At 38.0% G+C, this 12572-nt stretch overlaps 1 protein-coding gene across 1 annotated transcript; it reads left to right on the forward strand.

Moving 5' to 3' along the window:
• Positions 1–2131: 2131 nt before the first annotated feature.
• Positions 2132–12064, forward strand: aldh18a1 (aldehyde dehydrogenase 18 family, member A1). Its single transcript, XM_007558224.2, has 16 exons — positions 2132–2293; positions 2493–2642; positions 3219–3323; positions 3417–3569; positions 4064–4154; positions 4764–4888; positions 5164–5308; positions 5685–5758; positions 5955–6054; positions 6799–7019; positions 7192–7329; positions 7899–8094; positions 8248–8369; positions 8877–9063; positions 10494–10589; positions 11568–12064. Exons 2-16 carry the CDS (start codon positions 2499–2501, stop codon positions 11813–11815), a joined length of 2145 nt encoding a protein of 714 aa, XP_007558286.1. The 5' UTR covers positions 2132–2293; positions 2493–2498; the 3' UTR covers positions 11816–12064.
• Positions 12065–12572: the final 508 nt, after the last annotated feature.

The raw sequence follows: 12572 nt of genomic DNA on the forward strand, positions 1-12572 counted from the left end.
TCCAGTTACATAAACACACAACATTCAGTTGCTCTGCTTTCTGTTTCCGAGAGTACCCTAAAATATTGTTTTTCTTTTATCTGGGTGTTTTTCAATATGCTGCTTTTTTCTCCTTTGGTTTTTTAAAATACATTCCTGCTCTTTTTACCTTGTTAATAAAACATAATTACTGATTACATAGAAATTATGAATGATGATAACATCATCATTCATTTCCAATAAACGGGGTTAAAACCTGTAAAAAATATTTTCTAAACGGTTAGGCAATGTTCACACTGCAGCCTGAAATGACCCAGTTCCGATTTTTTTTCACACTTCCAAATATGTTCGACCTGTATGTGATCGCCAGTGTGAACTGCAAACGACCTGAAAGTGTCCCGCATGCGCAGTAGAGGGCGCAATAACGTCACACATAGGGTGCTCAGTGATTTGCCAACCGGCATAAAGAAGAATGTTTGCGGAAGTAAACGTGGATGCTAACAGTGGAGCATAGCTTGCGATTTTGAGGTTATTGTCCAACCGGAGCCAGCATATTAACATCTTAATCCTCATTATAGTCTGCCGTGGTTGTTGTTTTTATTTCCGCTTGCGCGTATTAGGACGCAGAATAGTGACGTCTGTCGAGTATCAGTGACGTTCAAATCGGATGAATTCGACCTGGACGTTCGGTCACATTTGAATCAGATACGTATCGGATATCTATGGAGCTAATTATGAGACCGTTTTAGCTCCATAAATCAGCAGCTCGGATTGTTATAGGGAGGAGTCACTGACATGTGGCGCTCTGCTCTGCTGCTCACTCATCACTGTCAGTCATGGAGAGAGAAATAAATGGTTAAAGAAGATGAAGAAGGTTTTATAGAAACTACAACAGGAACACAATTTCTATAGTGGAACTTCAGAGGTTTAAAGTAAGAAAAAATCCTTACTTATTTGCACTTTATTCATAAAACAAGTCTTTAAAGTTTAATGTGTCACATCATTGATTACATCTTCATTTTTAATAAACACATTTTTTATTAATTTTCATTATATGATTTCTTATTTTAAATTGCTGTATATCTGTTTATTTCTCAGATAAAAGGGAAGCTGAACATGCTGCTACAAAAGCTGAAACTGTGCTCAAAAATCTCACCACAGAGATTCCAGTTTCTCACCAAACATCTGACTCAAGGCAAGACTGCACTTCTTTACCTAATGTTGCAATCATCTGTTAAATATGTGTGAACATTATCACAGCAAAATGGGACAACAACAATCAGATAAAACACAAACAAAAAGAAAACAGCTATTTTAAATAATTACTTAATAAATCCGATTTATTAAGTTTGGTTTCTAGTTTGTCAGATATTGTTGGCTTAAGAAATTTTATATAAAATGATGATCTTGAACTTATCAGTTGCAGTCTAAAAGGTTTTAGCAGTGTATTTTCAGTATTTAAATTCTAAAAAGTTCAACATTAGTCTGTAAAAGGATATTGTGTAATGTACATATTTCAGAATATACTGACATTTTCTGGAAGAAATACTAAGTGATGTTAAACTAGAAGATTAGAAAACACGTCTTTTTTTATGAAAATGGATAAACAGACTGGTGCAGTTACATTTAAATCATGCACTTTTATAAAAGCTCTTAAGGTTTTTGTGTCCACAGAAAGATTTCTGATAAAATGTGCCCTGGGTTTGTCCCTCGTCCACTCAGGCACCTCATTGGTGCAGAAAGATGTGTGGTGTCAGCAAAGGCTTTCTGTCTGCTTGCACTGCTGATGTGGCAGTCGCAAGGCCATTATTCCCAGTTTCCCTCGGATACAAAAAGATTTAAAACAAGACCTTCACTCTCCTAGCCTCATTTATAGAAAAGAGCGATACTATCCAGTAAAGTATTCACTTTTTACAGAGTGAAGTAAAGTAACTTTAGTGATAAATTGGTAACTTTAAGGTTTTTTTTTTTTAGTTTTAAATTAGTATCTTAATAAAACCAGGTCTTTCAACTTGTCATTAATGGTGATATTATGGAACAAGGCAGCTAAAATACTAGCAGAGAGCTAAGCTTCACGCCATCATCATTGATAAAATTCAATAAATAAGCAAAAATGTTTGTATGTCTGATCTGAAAATCTCAGATTTCCTTATTATTTACAGAATTCAGTAATAGAGTTCATGGCAGCTCGTTTGCACATCGCGGCAAACTGCGTAAGGCCAAGAGGATTGTGGTTAAACTAGGAAGCGCTGTGGTCACCCGTGACGATGAATGTGGTCTGGCTCTTGGGCGACTGGCTTCAATTGTGGAGCAGGTGAGTCTCCAGTTACTAAAGTTACATTTTTGTACTATAAAATCAGCATAAAATTCACTTTATTGTCTTTTTTTTCATCCAAAACATATATTGATACCTTATATCATATTTTGATACAATTAATACCTTCCATCTAACGATATATATTGTTAGATGGAAGGTATCAGTTGTATTTTTAACTGGTTGTATTGCTGTTCAGGTGGCCATGCTGCAGAATCAGGGCAGGGAGATGATGATCGTCACCAGTGGAGCCGTGGCTTTTGGCAAGCAGAGGTTAAGACATGAGATCCTTCTGTCTCAAAGCGTCCGACAGGCACTACATTCAGGAAACAGTCAACATAAAGAGATGGTAAAGGAAAGACTAGGAATGTTTTGGACCGTGTTAAAGTTTAAAACTGGGATGTAATGCAAAGAAAGCTGAGGTTTTTGTTTCTCCCTGCATTCAGCGGGCAGCGCAGATCGATAGTAGCCACACAGGCTCACCCTCTAGAAGGAAACAAACGCACCCAGTGTAACACTTTCGTTCTATTGGCTGAGAGGTTGCCAGGAGACGGTGCTTTTTCGTTCCAAGTGCGAGCAGAAAATGATTTGCAAGCGAGCAGAGAGGTTAGCAAGCGGAGATTTGACAAGTTTTGAGCATAAGGAGAAAAGTTTGAGAAAGCACAGTGAATATTTGAAAGAGAGCAGAAGTTTTGAGTACAAGTACTACTAGTTTTGAGAAGAAAGGCATGAAGTCCTGCTTTCAAACTGAAAATATAAGCACAAGTATTAAAAGTTTTGAGAACAAAAGATATGAAATCCAGCTTTCAGACTGAAAATGTGTCTTCTCGAATTATGGCAGAAAAATTCACCCATAAATCTACAATAAAATGAACTTTGCACACTAATTCTTGCTTTTACAAGATGGGTGTCATTTTGGTTGCAGTTTGTCCCAGCTCTGGAGGCCCGAGCCTGCGCTGCGGCTGGACAGAGTGGGCTGATGGCTCTGTATGAAGCCATGTTCACTCAGTACAGCACATGCACTGCACAGGTACTCATATAAACTTAATTAGTTGGGTCAAACATTTAAGAACTTTTATTTTCTTTACCCTTTCTTTCTCTTAAATCCTTTTTGTTTCCTCAGGTTCTTGTGACGAATCTGGATTTCCACGATGATGAGAAGAGGCAGAACCTCAACAGCACATTGCAGGAGCTGCTGCACATGAACATCGTTCCCATCATCAACACCAATGATGCAGTGGTACCTCCACCAGAACCCAACAGTGACCTGCAGGGGGTAAATGTACAGGCAGCATGGGGCGACCAATGGAAATGCAACCATCTGTTACCATAATACAGATGGAAAATGAATCAGTTATTAGTTTAAGTGTCAATTATTAGTTTAATACACTGGGGGAAACCCTGCTGTATGTGTATATATTTACATATACATATCTATGATGGAAGATTTTGTGTCTGGCCAACCGTTTCTGTCTTAATTTGGGCTAACTGTCCCTGATTAATTTAATTTAAAGTTTGCTTCTAGAGTCAAACTTAATTTAAGGTTGGATTGTTTTCATTACAAAATTCTGCTACTCCAATGAAAAGATTACTTTAGTCTTAGTTACTCATCTTTATTAGCGTGTGCTGTGCTTCTTATTGTTTGTTAGATTATTTCTAGATTCTCAGAAAACATCTGAGAGTCTAGAAATAATCTAGACTCTCAGATGAGTCTAGATTCAACTTTGAAATTCACTAGAAAGTTGAATCTAGATGATTCTGGTTCTCCAGGTTATCAGCATTAAGGACAACGACAGTCTGGCAGCGCGGCTGGCCGTGGAGATGAAGGCTGACCTGCTCATAGCGCTGTCTGACGTTGAAGGTATGAACGTCTCCGCCACAATTTGGGGTTGTAGTTAAATAATAACACAGTCTGACTTTGCAACTCTGTCATTTGGAAGCAGCAAATACAAATCAGAATTTTCTATTTTCTATTCACCTTGATGATACATTAGAATTGGGATTTTAATCCTCTTTTGTTCTGATTGGTTGTCCCACATGAATGCATAGATCATCTTTAAAGCCTCATTTAATGCCTTAGAAATCTTTTAAATGCTGCTCTGGATAAAAGCTAAGTAATTTTTTTTTTAATTAATTTAAATGTCTTCCAATTCTAATAGTGAGCTCTAAAGTTCACATTGGTGTAAAAAATGCACATAGAAGTATTTATAAAACTTCACACTTCAATATAAGCTATTGGGGTTAGAAAGTATTGCAGAGTTGTTAAGTGAACGTGGTTTACTAGTGTGATATGCATTCATATTCTTCCCTTTTACCCTTATGCCTCTCAATAAAATCCATCTTTTCTGGTAAAATGTCTCTACTGAAACTTTATTTACCCCCTGGATTGAAATGGCAGCTCTGAGCTCTGACTGTTTCAGATTCATTGGTTTGGAAGAGTACAGTTTGAATTAGATTGTTTGTTTTTCAGGGCTGTTCAATAGCCCACCTGGAACAGACGATGCTAAACTCCTAGACATTTTCTACCCTGGAGACCAGCAGTCCATCACCTACGGGACAAAGTCCAGAGTTGGGATTGGAGGCATGGAGGCCAAGGTTTGTTACAAGTCTCTCCATCATTTGTACACATAAAATTATTGGCAGGTTATTTCTGCTTATGAGAAAATGGAAATGCTAAAAGTATTGTTTTTTTTCTATGAGGACTTTAAGTGACCAGTTGCATTTCAAACAAGGAAAAAAAAGTGTGGTGCTGAAAAGATCACATGGTTAATACCAAAGGTGCTCTTAATTTATCGCGTTTTATCTAACTCGTTTTTATCTTTCTTATGAGAAAGTAAAACTCTTTTAGCATTTGTGTAACTGTGTTGCAGGTTAAGGCAGCTCTTTGGGCGCTGCAAGGAGGCACCTCAGTGGTCATTGCAAACGGCACAAACCCCAAAGTAACCGGCCAAGTAATCACTGACATAGTCGAGGGGAAGAAAGTGGGAACCTTCTTCTCTGAGGTCAAACCTGCTGGTGTGTTTGAATAAGATCTTTTCCAAGCCAATACCTGGTTTTCTTTGAGGTCCGATCTGTTGATTCTAGTTTCATTTTTCCAATAAAAGAGTAAATAAATGCTTAGTTTGTTGCGTTAAAAATATTTACCTCTTTTGTGCAATGCAGCACATATCCATGAACTTGTAGGAAATTGGGATTCCTAGTTTTGATCCAAAAGTGAATACAAAAAAAAAAAGTTATATTTCAGCATTTGACCTGCCAGTTACCAATCAGAAATGACAACAAGAAAATGGACTCCAGTTTCTGGCAGATTTGTTGGTGCATCCCGGTATCAGATCAGAGATTTTACATGACTGTCAGTCTGTCTCATCCTGGACTCTGTTCTCGGTTCCAGGTCCGTCTGTGGAGGAGCAAACAGAAATGGCCAGAAACTCAGGACGAATCCTGGCATCTCTTCATCCAGACCAGGTGATGAACGGATCTCAATCACAACATGTCATCTTGTTGTTTCTATGTGCCACTTTGCGGGTTGTAAACCTTCATTATTTGTAATTTTACTTGCTTTCCTACCTTGTCAGCTACAGAGAAACTCTGAACTTTAGCAGACAGATCTGCCCCATGCTGAGCCTGTACTCTGTCTGTGTTTTGTTATCTGCAATGTCAGAGAAGCAAGATCATCTGCCATCTAGCAGAGCTGCTGACGGAAAAGAAAGATGAAATTCTGGCTGCAAACAAGATGGACATGGAGATGGCTGTCAGCGCAGGTAACAGGACCAGAGTTTTCCATTTAGTGCCGACCAAGAGCTCACATTAAAGTAAAACTTTAAGTCTCTACATATTTGTTCTTTTTGCTGACCAAAATAATTCTAGATATACTAATTTAGAGTCATCAACAGGTTTTCATCAAATTTGTCAGGTCCTTCTGTTTTTTTTCTGCATTTATTTTATATTTTTTTTGCACCTACCAACAGGACAACATGCCTGTAGTGCTTTATATCTATTTATGTGAGCATACTACATCTGTTATTTCAGTTTTCTAACTGATGAAGCTGGTTTAAAGTAGTACAGTGACTCTACGGTTGAAAACTGAACCAGCTCTTTCAAGCCTTTTTCAGTTCAGTTTGGTAAAATTATCAGTACAGGAATCGACTGAAACATCAATGTAGCTGCACTTTCACTTTGGGTTTCAGTGGGCAACAGTGTCGTAGCAGCTCTGTGAAAAAACATGGTTTGATTTGTTGGATTTTATACCAGAAAAGAAGAAATCTTTCAAAAAAAACAGATCTTGAGTTTCTAGCAGGTTTGATCCTGGTAAAATCCAGGGTATTTCGGTGGCATATTGTGCATAAAACATTCTGTTTGTCAGCCAAAGTGTCTGTATTGTGCCATAAAGCCGCCAAATTCAACATTTAATTTTGACGCAAAAATTTGAAAAACTTCAGCAACTTCAACAACATACCTAATCTCACCACAGTTTCCTTTTTCCCCATGATTTGACGTTTTTCCAGGACGTTTGCCTCCAGCCATGTTGAAGCGTCTCAGCCTGTCATCGGCTAAACTAAGTAGTTTAGCCGTCGGTCTGCGTCAGATCGCCACGGCGGCTCAGGACAGCGTTGGGCGTGTGGTGCGAAGAACCAGGGTGGCTCCCGGTTTAGAGCTGGAGCAGGTCACAGTTCCCATCGGGGTTCTTCTGGTCATCTTTGAAGCCCGTCCTGACTGCCTGCCACAGGTAAAGTTATAGGACAAAGTTGAGTGTCTTATGAAACAATGTGGAAAGACAAAAAAGGCGTGAGGTCCAGACTTGGTTCTCTGTTGCAAGCGAGCAATCTGAACTGTATTCTGATATTTTCAAAGCGACAAAGGCCTGTGTTTGGAATGTTGCACCTTTTTTCTTTATCAAGGTATCTGCTCTGGCAGTAGCCAGTGGGAATGCTCTTCTGCTGAAGGGCGGCAAAGAAGCTGCCAACACCAACCGTGTCCTGCACCAGCTCACTCAGGAAGCCCTTTCTCTGCATGGAGTCAGAGAGGCGGTACAGATGGTAAAACTGTTTCTATTCATCTATTAATGGCGTGTATAAACCCTGTGCAGTCATTATATGTAGAGGAGAGGGATTTATGGGTCCATGTCTGCCATATTCAGTGGCTAAAAATCTGAACTTTTTGTTCATGCATTTGTGTTCAGCCTTCTTCAGTCATTACTTTGTAGAACCGATTTTTGCTCCAGTTACATGCTGCATGGTTATTGTTTTGTAACCTAATCCACAACTTCATCCCTGCCCTGTCTGCTGTGTTTCTTGGTGGCAATGATGCCGTTTGTTCACTAATGTTCTCCTGTAAACCTCTGAAGCCTTCAGAGAACATCTGCGATGGTCTTTTTGCTAACTAGATTACTTCTGGATTTTATTTAGGGGTATCAGTGTAGCTGAAAACAAAAGGAATACACAGTTTTTAGATTTTCATTAGTTAAAAATATTCTGCTTCATTGAGATATGATGATGAGATACGACTCTTTTGTTCTGTAGCGTAATCTGACGACATTTTAAAACAGAGGAGTTGGAAAACATTTGCATGGCACTATAAACGTTCATCTTCTGGTGCTTCTTTCCAGGTGAACACTCATGAGGAAGTAGAGGATCTTTGCCGACTGGACAAGACGATTGACTTGATCATCCCCCGAGGTTCGTCACAGCTAGTGCGGGACATTCAGCGAGCAGCCAAGGGCATCCCAGTCCTGGGCCACAGCGAGGGAATCTGCCACGTCTACGTTGATGCAGACGCTAATGTTGATAAAGTCATAAAAATCGGTCTGTAAATCCAGCTCACAAAGTCTGAAGTTCATGTGCATGTTCCCTTTTTATTTTCACAAACTAATACTGTTTCTAACGTTACTCAGGAGTAGTAGATTCAGAGTTTAGTGCACCTGAAATGCAGTTTTCCCGTCTGTTTTTCCCGATCAGTGAGAGACTCCAAGTGTGACTACCCAGCTGCATGCAATTCAATGGAAACTTTGCTAATTCACCGAGAAATCCTCAGGACTCCAATGTTTGACAAGATAATTGAAATACTGCGCAATGAACAGGTAAGAGAAATATTATACATCCTGTGGAGAACCTGTGGGGTGAACTGAAGAAATCATAGCTTACGACTCAGGACAATCCAAAGAGGAGCATTTAAAATTGGTGATTTTGGAAAAAACATGTATTTTTGACCAGCTTTTTTCCCCCCACTTAGTAAATATACTTACATTAAAAGTTGAGGATTTTGTTGGAGGGTATTGTAAAGATAAAGATACACATATATTCCATTAAATCTCCCTTAAGTGTGTGTGTTTTTATATTTGCAAATAGAGAGGGTCTTTAGTCAGAAATCAAATTCAAAGAACTTTTCATATGTGGATGGGAACAATTCATGTTTAAATATTTGATGAATAAGTAAAATCAGTCTCTAGACATTTGTGCTTCTGGTTTTTATGTTCAACGTAGCTCACATTTGCAATATAAATGTAGCATATCCTGATTTTTTTAACCTACTTTATTCCAAAATTTATCAAAAACTAACTGTGTAACGTTTTGTGTGGTTTTATCAGGTGAAGATTCATTCAGGCCCACGCTTTGCTTCCTACCTGACCTTCAGTCCGTCAGAAGCCAGCTCCCTACGCACCGAGTACAGTGACTTGGAGTGTTGCTTGGAGGTGGTGGACGGCCTGCAGGAGGCTGTGGAGCATATACACAAGTACGGAAGCTCCCACACTGATGTTATCGTCACAGAAAACAGTGAGTGGAGCAGTGATTTTACTGTTACGTGCATTTTACGTCAACCTGACTGCGTAAAGCTACACTAGCTCTTCAAGAAGGGAATATTACTTTCTAGCTAATGAATAAACTCTCCCTTACATGTCACTTAATGAGCAGTGATTGTCTCTTGTTAGGATGAATGCACACATTCACTGTGTGGGTCCAACATCGGATATTCTTATGTGAATATTTTAGTTGGTTTTAACAAAAGCAGCTCTATTTTTCTTTTAGTATCAACAAACATTTCTACTTTGATGATCAACTGATGGAGAGGAGGATGAATTGCTGCCATCTAGTGGCCAAAAAAGATTCTGCACTCCAACTGAAACTTACTTCATTGCTTTCAGTATAAAGATGATAAATTAGACTTCCAGTAAAAACTTCAAATTCATATTCATATATTGATTTGTTACTAAGAATTGTATATTTTAAATGTTTATTTCTGTTCATTTTTTTTAATATAATTCTGCATCTCAGCTAATGAAAACCCAAACTTACTTACTGATAAATCTAGAAAAACACATAAAACCAATAAAATAAATATATTTTTTATGTGAGAATAGTTCTCTTTTGAACAGTACACCCAGGAACTGTACAGTGTATGTCATCACTGATTCCTGAAACTTCACACTGGACCTAAAACAAATTGGATTCTGTGCATCGTCATATCTCCTCCAATTTGTTGGACTCTGATTTCCAAATTGTTTGCTGAGTAACAGCAGTAGCACCTCTTTTTCACCTTTCTATTCCAAAACATTACTCTTATGGTTGTGGTTGTTACTGTTGCCTGTGCACACTTCTTCCTTCCACTAAACTTCCTATTTCTATGCTTAAATGCCAAACTCAATGACCAGTCACCTTCTTTAACAACAACAACAGGAATGTAAGTTGAGTAATTTAGTTTATTAGACATAAACAAACTACATCACTCTGTGTGTATGTAATATACTAACTTTAATTTAGTTACTGTAAAAACGTATTTTAAGAATATTCAAATTTATTAAGATGCACTTATGCTATAATAAACTCATGAAGAATGGATGTCTAAAAGGTTAGCTGGATCAAATCAGTCATTTATGTCACTGTCATGAGATGCTTATGGCAAATTTACAGTTAAGTTAGCTTTAAGTACTATTTCAAATTTTATTCAGTTCTACAGTTTTTGCTGCTTGCTTTCACCAAAATGAGCTTTCTGTGTTAAAACCTAATTTTCTGCAGCCGTCGGGTCTACTTTTCGTTATTGTCCATAGTTTTTTACTTTTCGTGATTCTCGTGATACGATGAAATGTAGCTTTATGCATGTTAGTGAATTCAGTGTTTTACCTGAAATATGTGTGATATCTTCTGATTAGACGTTGAAATCCAGGAAGTAGGGTTGTTTCAGCAAATGTTCTTTTTTTTTTTTCCAGAAGAGACGGCTGAGCGGTTCCTGCAGCAGCTGGACAGCGCTTGTGTTTTCTGGAATGCTAGCTCTCGTTTTGCTGATGGATATCGCTTTGGACTCGGTTGGTAACTTTTAATCTTTTACAAATTCAATCTGAAGGTTTGTTTTGAATTGTGGGAAAGATGGTTTATTTGTATTAGAATTGCAGAACTGTCGGTCTGCAATAATTTTCAGCACTTTGTTAAACTGTTTAAACATTTTTTTTTAGTTAGACATCAGATGCTTACGAATTGTAGTTTAAGAATTGTTTTGTTCTCACTTAAACCTCAAATTGCCATGAATTTAAGTGGTAATTCGCTTAAAACTGCCAAATCAGAACCTGACTTGAGCCTTTTTTAAAAATATAATTTGTGGAGAACATAATGGAAATAAAACAAGTGATGATAAAACCCAACTGTACTCCTATGTTATAAAAACTATCAAGAAAAACCTAAATATTAAAGAAAACTTTTTACTTATAACTGATGTGAAAGGTTGTACTAGCTCCTGAAGACATTGCCTTTCCATGTTGACTTTGAAATGTGTTTTTGTACATTTGGTTTTTTAATCATTTCTGACGCAAGTTTCAAATCTCCGCCTGGATATTTTTTGCTTTTTTTTAATTGTACACAGTTCTTCAAATGTCCTCTGACTAAATATATTTGCCCATTTCTCCATAACAACAGGAACTTTCAATATCAGGCAAGTTATTTTCACAATTTACCGTCTATTAAAAGAGAGCTCCTCAGATTAATTTCACTCCCTGCTACAGCGGGAGTGAAATTACCGTAATAACTCGATATTGGCTGGAAAGTCTCCCCTCTCAGAAACCATTGGAATATTTCAGATAGCGCAACGTGTGGCGGAATTACGGTACTGCAAATTTGGCTGGATCGTCGCCGACACGTTCGGACTGGAAGGGTTAAACTGGCAAAGAGCAGATCAGTGACCTAATATTTAAAACTGCAAAGCATTGACAAAAAGTGAACATTTCCTCCTGCAGCTGTCGTTCCATCAGTACAGTTTGTTTTGTTGCCGTTGTGTTTGTTTTGCTGTACAGGAGCAGAGGTCGGCATTAGCACGGCCCGTATTCACGCCCGGGGCCCTGTGGGCCTTGAGGGACTCCTCACCACCAAGTGGATCCTGAGAGGCGATGGTCACACAGTGGCTGATTTCTCTGAGAGTGGCAGCATGAAGTATCTCCATGAAAACATCCCTGTTGAGCAGAATTTAACCGGACAGCAACTAGCGTTTATGTTAGCTTCGTTTTTGTGTCCTGTCTCAAAAGCTCTAATTGATGTTTTATGAGCTGCTTCACCAAAACTGTTATATTCATTTTTTGTTCACATACCGGTAATTCTCATTCAAGGGCAGAGTTTATAAATGTTTTATTTTTTCCGTTGATTCCATGACAATTTAGCAGCAGGCTAAATTACCAAAGTGCCTCAATGAAGAATAAACAGGGTTATTTTTGGAGTGCCACAAGGTTCAGTGCCTGGGCCAATTCCCTTTATTATGTTCTTCCACTTGGTAAAATCATTAAATACATTTAAATATAGCTGATGATACTTTGCTTTGTTTATTTATATATATATATTTATTCTTAATCGAAAAAGACAGTAATAAAGTGAATCAAACAGGGAAGCATTTTGTCTGGTTTAATTTTCAGACTCTGAAAATTGGTTTCAACTACACTTTTCCATGCAAATATTCTTTCACCACTTGCTTCGTATCCAGCTTAAAAATTCAGATCTGTGAATTTTTGTAAGCAATTTTGGAAAAATTAGACACCAGATAATTTCAGGTATGAAAAATCTGAAATAAACTGTGCAAACTGATTGTTTTTACATGTCTTTTTTTTTTAACGAAATACTGTGACAAGGACAAATATTCGTGGATTTTTTTCACATTTATATTTTTTATTTATTTGTTGTTGCCAGCTGTGCTCATTTTTGAATGTTTTGCTGCTTTCCTGCTTGTTCCTCGCGGTGCCCAGAGCCTCTGTCAGAGCTGGGAAGGCTAACTGACAAGCCTTCCTCTCTAAAGCTGCAGGGCTGAATGAGAC

Source organism: Poecilia formosa, unplaced genomic scaffold (assembly GCF_000485575.1).
Source record: "Poecilia formosa unplaced genomic scaffold, Poecilia_formosa-5.1.2 Scaffold95, whole genome shotgun sequence".
NCBI classification, from domain to species: Eukaryota; Metazoa; Chordata; class Actinopteri; order Cyprinodontiformes; family Poeciliidae; genus Poecilia; species Poecilia formosa.